This window comes from Mus caroli, chromosome 16, assembly GCF_900094665.2.
Source record: "Mus caroli chromosome 16, CAROLI_EIJ_v1.1, whole genome shotgun sequence".
Lineage (NCBI taxonomy): Eukaryota > Metazoa > Chordata > Mammalia > Rodentia > Muridae > Mus > Mus caroli.
In genome coordinates, this window is record NC_034585.1 from 18,788,531 (window position 1) to 18,799,048 (window position 10,518).

The 10,518-nt window shown below is 43.6% G+C and overlaps 1 protein-coding gene across 5 annotated transcripts in view; it reads left to right on the plus strand.

Moving 5' to 3' along the window:
- Positions 1–10,518, plus strand: part of Vps8 (VPS8 subunit of CORVET complex) — a 212,540-nt gene that overhangs the window by 133,897 nt on the left and 68,125 nt on the right. For all 5 annotated transcript variants that reach the window (XM_029470466.1, XM_021184755.2, XM_029470467.1 and 2 more), the window contains 5 exons: positions 771–860; positions 1,699–1,741; positions 4,586–4,689; positions 9,432–9,516; positions 9,853–9,935. In XM_029470466.1, coding sequence (XP_029326326.1) covers positions 771–860; positions 1,699–1,741; positions 4,586–4,689; positions 9,432–9,516; positions 9,853–9,935 — 405 coding nt within the window. The remainder of the gene's footprint in view (positions 1–770; positions 861–1,698; positions 1,742–4,585; positions 4,690–9,431; positions 9,517–9,852; positions 9,936–10,518) is intronic.

Genomic DNA, 10,518 nt, shown 5'->3' on the forward strand with positions numbered 1-10,518 from the left:
CGTCCTGGAAAGTGAGCCTTGCACTAGCAGGCCGTCCTGGAAAGTGAGCCTTGCACTAGCAGGTCGTCCTGGAAAGTGAGCCTTGCACTAGCAGGTCGTCCTGGAAAGTGAGCCTTGCACTAGCAGGTCGTCCTGCTAGTGAATGGGATATCACCAGCTGCTCTCAGACTGCTGCTGTCTCTTCGCCCTGGGCCCTGTGTCTCTGAACTATGAGCCCATGTGAACCCTTTCCCTGAAGCTGCTTCTGCGGGGAGTTTTATCCCAGCAATGGAAAAAGAAACTGAGACGCTCTAGAAGCCCGACTTTCACACAGAAACCTCAGTATTTCTCTCGTATTTGCTTTTTTTTCCTTGCTCTTCTCTTGTATTTCTGGACATACTTAATATTTTTATTGATTTAGATATTTTATTAGTTTTTACTAAAACCCCATAAGTTAATATGTACCGTTTTCAGTCATTTTGCTCTAAATGCTTTATGTAGAATTATAGCTGACACTCTCTAGTTTGTATCATTATTGTTCTTGTGTATTGGCTTTTCTTGAGTGGATTCATCTTGTTCAAATGTGCGATTAATTTGGAAAATCAGGTAACAAAGGAATGACTATTGGAAATATAGCTGCCAGATAAGTTCACCCTAAGACAAGCTGCACAGAGTGCACTGTAGCAACATACTCAAAGACACGGGTTCACTAATGACTGGCCCGTGGGTTTTGTGTGTGCCCTTTGAACTCTGTAACCAAAACTTACAGAAGCCCTTTCTGTTTTTCCTAGATTACACAAAAGTATCAGCTCCATGAAGTCACTGCATATCTGCTGGAGAAGAAAGGGGATGCGCACGGCGCCTTCCTGCTGCTGCTGGAGGTAGAACCTGACTGGGTTCACTGTCCCTCTGTCACTCCTCAGTCTGTCTTTGTCTCTTGGGTTTTGAGAATAAATACAAATAAATACTTCTGTAGACAGAGGTATTTAACTATAGGGCTCACTGAGAACAGCTCCATCTTTATTTGTGGCACAATTTTAAAGTCAAACTTTATATACATGAAAAAAAAAGGCTCTACAGTACATCTAAAGGTTAGAGAAAATTCAGACATAAGGCTGTGCCTGCCCTGTGCCCTGAGGGTAGACCTGTCATGACCTTTTGTTAGTACCTTCCCAGCCCATCTGATTTTCTTATGACCTGGTAAGAATTTCACATCCTCATCCAAAACATGGGTAAATCTTGGCTCTCAGTACTGCTCCAAGAGACATCAGTGGTGACTGCATAGTGGCACAGAGAGGCACACATGGGCAGAGCTGGGGCCACCTGATCTCCTGCAGCCATTCCCACCCCGTAAGCCTTGCGGAAAGTGAGTCCCTGCTGAATGACAGCAAAAGAACATTTTATGTGTTCACTTCTTACTTACATGTGTATCTGTGTGGACACATGCAAGCACAGTGTGTGTGTAGAGGTCAGAGGACAAGCTTCAGAAATCCTCCCTCCTTCCACCATGCGGGTCCCCAGGATGCAACTCAGGTCATCACGGCTTGGTGCAGGAGCTGAGCCATCTCACAGCTGTTTCTTGGGGGTTCACCTCTGAAGTTAATTCAAATACATGGTGTGTAGAAATACAAAGTGTTGGGGGTTCACCTCTGAAGTTAATTCAAATACATGGTGTGTAGAAATACAAAGTGTTTTCTCACCCCTGTTTTTGCCTCCTAGAGACTGCAGAGCAGGCTGCAAGAGATGACACAGCAGGGCGAAAGTGAGTTCTCACATGAACTATTGTCTAATACACTGCCTTAACTTAGTAATAACTACATTGAGCCAGTTTCATAATTACTCTTTAGCTGCTCTAATAATGAATTAAGTCTCAGTGGATTTAGAGGATGCTTGAAAGTCACACGCACTGTAGTGGGATGAAGGTAGCCAGGCAAGGCAGTGTGGCGCCTCTGACCACCCTATGTCCTCTCCAGTCACACTTCTGCACTTAGGACTTGGCCATGTGTGGGTCCCTAACTAACGTGCTTAAAGTGTGCTAAACAGCAGCAGATCCAAGCTGCTGGTGAACTGTAGCCTCAAGCAGTGAACCTTGACCTTTTGGAATCTTGGGTGACTTTGACACAGACATGTTTTGTTGTGTTCACTGCATTTCTTTAATTTTTAAAATTTATTGTAAAATAAGGAGAAAACTACAAACTGTACCAACAGCAATAAATATTACTATGCATAGCACATACCTCACCACCAGCTAGTTCCAGTTTCTTATCTCCCTAGATGGAGGGTTGTGGTCCCCCAACACACCCTACCTTCTGTTCTGCCTTCTAGTTCCTGAATTTCTGGATTTGGTTGACTCATAAGAGTGAAGTCCTACTGTGTTTGAATTTATGGTTCAGTTATTTCCCTAGTGTACTGTCCTTTCGGTTCTTAGATGTTGGACCACGTCAGACGGTCTTCTAGAGCTATTTACACTTTAACATATGCATGGTCTGCTGGACAGCGCTGCTATGAACATCCTTGGCGTGCAGATATTTTGGGGGTTCTTGCTTCCTTTTGGGTGTAAGAACAAAAGTGGGATTGCTGGATAAAGCAGTAATTTAAAGATTGCTCTGTTCTGGGCCATGGATGCAGAGCCTCACTCATGCGTGCCAGGCAGGTAATCTAACGCAGTCCCTGCACACACAGCCCACCTCCTCGGTCGGCAGTGTGTGGGGCTGGCTGCACTGTGCTCTCACTGACGCTCTCATCCTTGCCTCCTCCGTGCTCCCCTGCCTCCCCTTCACTATCATGGTGGGTTTTGGGGGGCCCCTTCTGCTCTACCCCTCTCTCCCTTAGCCTTTCCTCTTCTGTCTCCTTATCTCCCTCCTCTCTCCTCCCACTGGTGCTGTCTGGCGGCAGGTGATCCTGACTGGTCGGGCATCATTTCGTGTACTTGTTTTGACCATTTAAGTCTTTTTTTTTTTTTTTCTCCTCTTCTCCTCCTCCATCCATTTTACTCAGGTATTTGCTTTTCTGTTCCGTGACAGTCTAATGTATCTCGCCATGGAGTCAGGGAATCCTTCTTAGGTGTGTTTTATATTGTCTCACCTCTTTAAAACATGTCTCTTGAGCCCTTTCCCACACTCATTCCTCTAGTTCGCTTTTATCCAATGTCTCTGTAGATAATTTGCCCACATTTTTTGATGCTGAGGTCCTCAGTTTGTGTTGTACCTTGGCCATCTTGTATTACACTATGGCTTTTTAGAACCTATGTAAACACTTGGCTTACTTTTGTTGATGTTGATCAAACTAGACATTTAATTATTACTTTTGAATTGTCAGTATGTTTAATCAATCGAATTTTGTTGTATTTGGTGCATTTCGTGATGTTTTTTTCTTAGATTTAGTGTTACAAGAATAATTTTGCAAATATATGAATGGCTAAGGGAAACTAAGAGGGGTGTTTCCTGCTTGCTGTGGGAATTTGTTGGTGACACGTAAGCCAGTTCATAGTCTCATAGCTGGTCCAGTAGCAACATCCTGCCTTCAGATTCACTGTTGGCGGTGCGCTAAGAAATCCAAGTATCTTCTAAGCGCACAACGTTGTGTTCAGTCTGCACAGGAAGCACATAGCTAACAAAACCACAGCCGTCCCTTGTCTGAAGCTTCAGGCCCGTGAGGGAGACATAGGAGTATGTCAGAGAGATACCATGGGAACAGCAAAGGAGTTGAGAAAATTCCGGGATTAGTTGTAACTCAGGAATCAGTGTGCATTAGAAAGCATTATAAATGTGTGTAGAGAGAGCCTGGAAGGGGCTTTGGGGCTTAGCATGGGAGTGTGTGGAAGGGGCTAGCTAGTAACCTTGGGGAGAGCACAGAGATGAGCCGAGTCTTGGCTGTGTTACTCAGGCAGAGTCTCGGTTTTTAAGGCTTAGGGATCTTTAGTGGTTTCTTGATAGAGAACAGAAAGGCAGGGTTTGGCAGTCAGAAATTCAATGAAGAGCCAGTGCTCCATCAGGGGACAGGTGGAGGCACAGAAGGTTTACAGATAGAAAGAATGAACCAGGGGTACAGAGAGCAAAGCATCACAGATGAGAACAACTCATGAGTCAGGCATGATGGAGGTGGTAAGTCTTTAATTCCCTGTGGAGATTAGGGGAGAAGCACTTTTGATGAGTGGAATAAGTTGGATCTGGCATGGGTACTGGTTACCTTTATTAAGCTGTGACAAGATATTTGAACAAAGTGACTGAGGAAGGAACATTTCTTTTAGCTCCTAATTTGTGATTGCAATCCTTCAGAGTGGGGAGGGTGTGGGGCAAGAGCAGCTACAGCTGTGGTGGCAGGAGCCTGAGGCAGCAGGTCAAGTGACTTTCAGTCAGGAAGAGAGGTCACTGACTGAAGCTGCTGCTGCCACCACTGCTGCCACTGCCCTCCCCCTCCCCCTCCCCCTCCCCCTCCTGCTGTCTGGACTCCAGCCCTTGGGGTATTAACACCCATGTTCAGGGTGTGTCTCCCAACTCTTTGGTTAAAACCTTTTGGAACACACACAGGATGGAGTGTGGCTCACAGAGGCTCTGAGGCAATAGTAGCATATCTTTAATGGCACTTATCCTCTTACCAAATCTAGATACCAGGGACGACATCCTGCTGAAAGGTGTTGAAGATACCATGGTAGAGACAATTGCTCTTTGCCAGAGAAATTCACAGAATTTGAATCAGCAGCAGCGAGAGGTAGGTAGCTGATACATGCATAGCCCTTTAAACACTTGTTCTGTGTGGAAACTAGGAGTCAATTATATTTCCACCGCCCTCCTAGACACCTGATTTAATTCATCTGGGCTTTAGTCACTCTTTGGTGTTCCCAGGAGTATAAGGCTCTCAGTGCTCCTGTCAGGAGTATCTGCCTTCTTTCTTTCCACAGAGGCCTCAAGACCATAGATTGGGCTAACGAGTGTTAGGTGTGGGAACACTGGGCGTCTGTGCCGTCTGTGCATTCAGTGGAGGTTCTGTTTGTGCTGGGTGGTGGAACCATGTCCTTGTAGTCAGCTGTCATCTCTTCTGCCCACAGTGGCTGAGAGTGAGAGCTAAGCCCTGCAGAAACCCAGAGTGCAGCAGAGGGTAAAGAGCAGCTATAATATGGTGACCCTCAGCCTTGGCTACATGGAGTGGCCTGGGGGCTTTGGAATATTCATTCCTGGTGCTGTACCCCATATAATTAACTGACCCAACGATCAGTGTGTCCTAATGCTGTGTACTGATTATAGTGGTAGTCATGGTTAGGGGGCTCTGCTGTTAACAGTGGACTGAGCAAAGTTAAAGCATGAGCCCAAGGGAGGTCCGGCTGAGCACAGGGTGCAGGTGCTAGTTATGGCAGTGAAACAGCAGCTCCGGGTGGCTTAGGATGGACAGCTGCTGAGTTCCTCGGTTCTAGAAGCAATGTGGTGGTACTTAGTCACACAGCCCCACTCTCTGTCCTTGCCTTCCAGTGCTCCTGACTCTGGCTTCATGCTGGTAGCAGGGCCAAATTCCCACATCCTGGTTTCTGAAATGGGAAACTATCTTTAGCTTTTCATATATATTGACTATTTATATTAAAATAAAAAGTACATCTTGGATATGTTTGCTGTTTTCATAGTTTATAATTTATTATGTTTTTGTCAGGGATTATAAAAAGTATGCATAAGGAATATATTTCACATAAATGTTAAAAACTTTCTGATAAAATAATACAAATACCTTTAGAAATCATGCAGTAATGCAGACTGATGCATTACTGAGCTGATGCAGCAGTTAAAGGCCTTGCCATGAGCAAGAGGGCTGGAGTTCAGACCCCCAGACGCCATGTAAACCCCAGGTGGGGGTGGGGACTTATGGAGGACTAGCCTTGTATACACTGTGGGTTTGACTGAGCATCTCCATTTGTAACACATGTGTGCACACATACCCATATACATGAATGCACACACAGCCACACACATGCATGCACACATACATATAAATATGCAAACACACACCACACAAGAAGAAGAAAAAAAGAAAGTCATAAAATATAGAAAGTTCACAGAAAGATTTAAAAAGAAAAATTACAATAGAGTCATGTGATAACCCTGAGATAGCCATCATCGCCATTTGAGGAATATCACCCTGGATGTTTTTTGTCTGCCCAGGCTGATAAGTTTTGGAAAAAATAAACCAAAGGATACTTTCTCTTAAACATACTATGTTCTATCTTCTCTAGGAGCCAAGGAATCTCTAACCTGCATATAAATGTCTCTTTACCTTGTTAGCTCCCAATAAACCAACATCAGAAGGTCTGGGTAACTGCACTCGGTTAGGATTATGTGCTGTGCCTTTTACTGCAGTTTAGTTTTAGATCCTGGGATGCAGTGCCATTGAAGAACTCACACAAACTCATTCCATCGTTTTTCTATTCCCCAGTCTTTGTTTTTATTCATCCTTTGGTTAGTTGATTATATTGCAGCACGGTTTTGAAAACAAAGCAGTTTTAATTTTGAACCTGTAGGTTGGGGACCAACCATGGCAGAATGCTGGGCCTGCCACCTGAACTTAAAGCAGTCGCTCTTCTGACCTGATGGTGGTTCTCTGATTTGCTGCTTTAGGATTCAAGACTGTAGAGCCTCGCAGTATCTCCTCCACCCAGATCTCCCCATCTTGTTCATTCATCTTTTAGTTCCATGATTTTAAGACCACAGAGTTCTGCAGTCTGATCCTTCAATATTTCAGTTTTCATTGGCTCAGTTCTAAGTAATTTTGAAAGCAAGAGGCAATTAAAAACATCTTGTGACCCTTATACTAATTGAAAATGTACCACTAGATCTTACTTCTTACATCTTTGATACTGGGGCATACTGGGATTGCTCTGTTTTATTGTGAAGGGCACATTCCTATGTCCTTTATATCTTACAGACTTTTAAAGCCAGTTCTTTGAGAGATTCATATGATCTGTGTTAGTGATAGTCACACATTTCTATCCACTCAACGTTATCTCTCCTGTTTTGTTTTTTTTTTAACTGTTCAAGACCAATTTTGCTGCCCAAATACCCTTGGATGTGTGGTCTTCACTAGAGAATGGTCAGATTATATTCTTAGAGAAAATTGCTTCTCCTTCTGCCTTAGTTGGAGTTACGAAGAGACACCATGACCAGGACAACCCTTATAGAGAAAAGCTTTTAATTGGCTGGCTTACGGTTCAGAGGTCTCATGAATTATTGTCATGGTGGGAAGCAAGGTACCCCTCAGTCAGACATGGTGCTGGCGAAGTAGCTGAGAGTTCTGCATACTGATCCACAGGCAGCAGAGAGTGAGACTGGGCCTGGTGTAGTCTTTTGAAACCTCAGAGCAACCAACCCAGGGCTCCATGGATAATCTAACCTGCCTCCTTTCTGAACAACTTTCTCAACAATAGCAAAGTATTTAAATGCTCATCTTTCTATACATTTATTTTTGTGAAAAATCATTAAATTTAGGGTGTTTCTGTTTTTTATTCTTTGAGAACTTCATATAACGTATTTTGATCATATTTTGTCCCTTCCTCCGACTCCCTCAGATGCATGCTGACCTCCCTGTTCTCTCCCAACTGTGTCTCCTTTCTTTTTTTCCTAATGCACCGAGCCTGATTTGTTTGAGCCATTAATGCTTTCCAGGGACTACACCCTTAACAAAACCAACTACTTTTCCTCCTTCAGGAGACAACAGCTTCAACAGTGCCTCGGTTATAGTGGGGCCAGCGACTCCTTCAGGCTGGGGGAGCTTTAATGGGAGTTTACTTTGTTTCTCTTTGTTTCACATTGAAGACGATGAAAGCAAGAACTATTTATTGCTCTAGACAGTGAGGCAACTAGAAGGTTGAAAACATCTGAAAGCTTGATAGTAAGCAGCCTTGACTATCTCCCTGGGAAGGACCACCAGAAAATCCAGCAGGGTGGAGCATTTCCTTGAAGCTTGACCTCAGGGAACTGGATCTGCAGTCCTTCTCCAAGGAGGCTGAGCACCCCACCTCTGCATATCTGTTCTATGTCCTGAGCACCCCACTCTACAGAGTGAGTTCCAGGACAGCCAGGGCTACACAGAGAAACCCTGTCTTGAAAAACAAAACAAAAAAGAAAATTTTTAAAAATCATCTTGATTAAATAATTTTATAAATCAAAGTTTTAAATTTATTTATTTTTTCTTTTCTTAGTTACATCCCAACCAGTTTCCCCTCCTCCACTCCTCCCAGCCCTCCCCGCTCCACATCTACTCTTCCTTTATTTCTCTTAAAAAACAAAACAATAACAACAAACACAGAAAACAGAGTAAGCGTCCCAGGAATATCAACTGAATATGGCATAACTACTGTAAGGCTGGGGCACTATAAAGCAAATTTCAGGCTAAACATAATATGTAAACCAAAAGGAAAAATTAGGTATGCTGTGTAAAAATAGTTTCCAAAAATAAATAAATACATGATGTGCCTGTAAAAATAGAGAGAGTATGAATGGAAGGTGCGGTACTTGAGAGAAAGACACATGAACAGAATCACTGGCTAAAAGAAATACGGCCCCAGCAGCAGTTAAGCAGAGTATCTTGGAGGGGGAAGCAGAGGCAGCACAGCTCCCTGCCTGAGCTCAGTCGAGCAGGAGAGCTCGCTGGTGTGCCTGAGCTCAGGCGGGCAGATCAGCTCGCTGGGAGCAGTAGGTGCTGGTGTGCTGTGAGACACCATACACCTCCTCTGTTCACTGACCCTTCCTCAGGTCTCCTGGATACTTGCACCAGTAAGGTCTTTCAAGCCACTTGGTTCAGGTGTTTAAAATGATTACCTAACAGTGAATTGCCAGACTTAATAGCTTGCTTGGTCTTTGTGAAGATTGGGAAGCACACTCCCTGGAGTGGGTGTTATGACTACCACCTTGCTACTGTGTTGCTACTGTGTTACTACTGTGTTGCCTTTGGCAAATCACTTAATTTCTTTAAACCAAGCAAAGATACTTACCATATAAGGTTACTATGAGAGCAAAACAAAAAATACATGGAGGACATTAAATAGAGTCCATAATAGAAGTAATAAATAACTGGTAAATCTGTTTACCTCTTGGTGACATTGGCAGTGCTGAGTTTTTCTTAACCCTTACTCTTAAGCTGTTACAGAATAGGAAAAATAGCCTCATTCTTATGTAGAAAAAGCTTTGGATAACCTGAAGAACAGGAGTGGAGGCATGGCTGTGGAGGATGTTTATCCTTTCCTTGCTGCTTGTGAGAGCCTAGCAGGAAGCGTTCATGACTTGTTTGCACCCACACTCTCCATACATGAGAGGAATTATAATCCTGCATCTTCCTTATGCTTCCCAAAGCGGATGAAGGTGACCTTCTGTCTTTTCCCAGTCCAAAGCAAATTTTGTCTTTGATTTTGCCATTACTTGTTCACTTCATCTGCCAACACTATGCTGACATTTTGGTTTCCCCTGATGGCACAGGCTCTATGGTTTCCACTGTTGGAGGCAATGATGACACCACAGAAGCTGTCCAGCTCGGCTGCTCCTCCTCATCCGCACTGTGAAGGTAAAGCCTGTCGAAACCACAGGGCCAGGCCACTTACCGCACCAACCCACTTTCTGTCTGTAAAACCTGCTCTGGCAGTGACCATGCCCAGTCACACGCTCCCATTATCTCCCAATGAGGCCATGTAGTCTCCATCTTGCCTTGTGCCTTTCTTATGTGTGACACATACTTTATCCAGAAAATGCATAGTCAACTGTTGCTGCATAGCTGACCAACAGTCAATTTTAAGATACCAAACTGGCCCTGGTTAAGTAAGTTTCTGTGTAAGGAGACTGTTTTCACCTAACTAAAAAGAAAAGCAAACTAGCCTTAGTGCTAACGTTTTCGTTCCAACAGCTCTGAAGTCTTTGACCATGCAAGTCCTAAACAGCATGGCAGCGTTCATCGCCCTCCCGTCCATCCTACAGAGAATCTTGCAGGTGAGCTCAAAGGGATGGGGAGGCTTGATTGATTTCTGTTATTTTACCAGGAAATGAGACTGAGGCTTATATCACCTGTGTTTTGTCATTAACTAAAGTTCTAACTGACCTTGAATCAGTCTTGCACGGTGTCATCCCCTGGGTATGGCCTTACCTCGAATTGCTTCCTTGGAGTTCAAGTACACATTTCCTGATGGTTGCAGCCCCTGGGAGACAATGGTCACTTATTTCTAGCTGGTCATACTTTCAGATTAAAAAGAAAAATGAAAGAAGGAAAGTTCTCTAAAAATAAAGTAAATGTAAGCATTCTAAGAAATGGTTGTTATTTCAGTTTTCTAGCTCACTCTAAATATACTTCTATGTTGAAAACTCACCCCAGCTGTAAATTCTAGCTAGCCTTTTGTCCAGAGTTATTGTAAGAAACACTTTCTCCTGTTTTCTTTGTCATAAAGACTAGAAACGTTCTGGCTTCATAAAAAAGAGAACACTAAAAATAATGTACGGTATATTTTTAGAAAAACCTGTGAATATTCTTGGAGAGATAGCAGGGTTTAGGCTTAGACTCATCAGTCTTTCTTGTCTC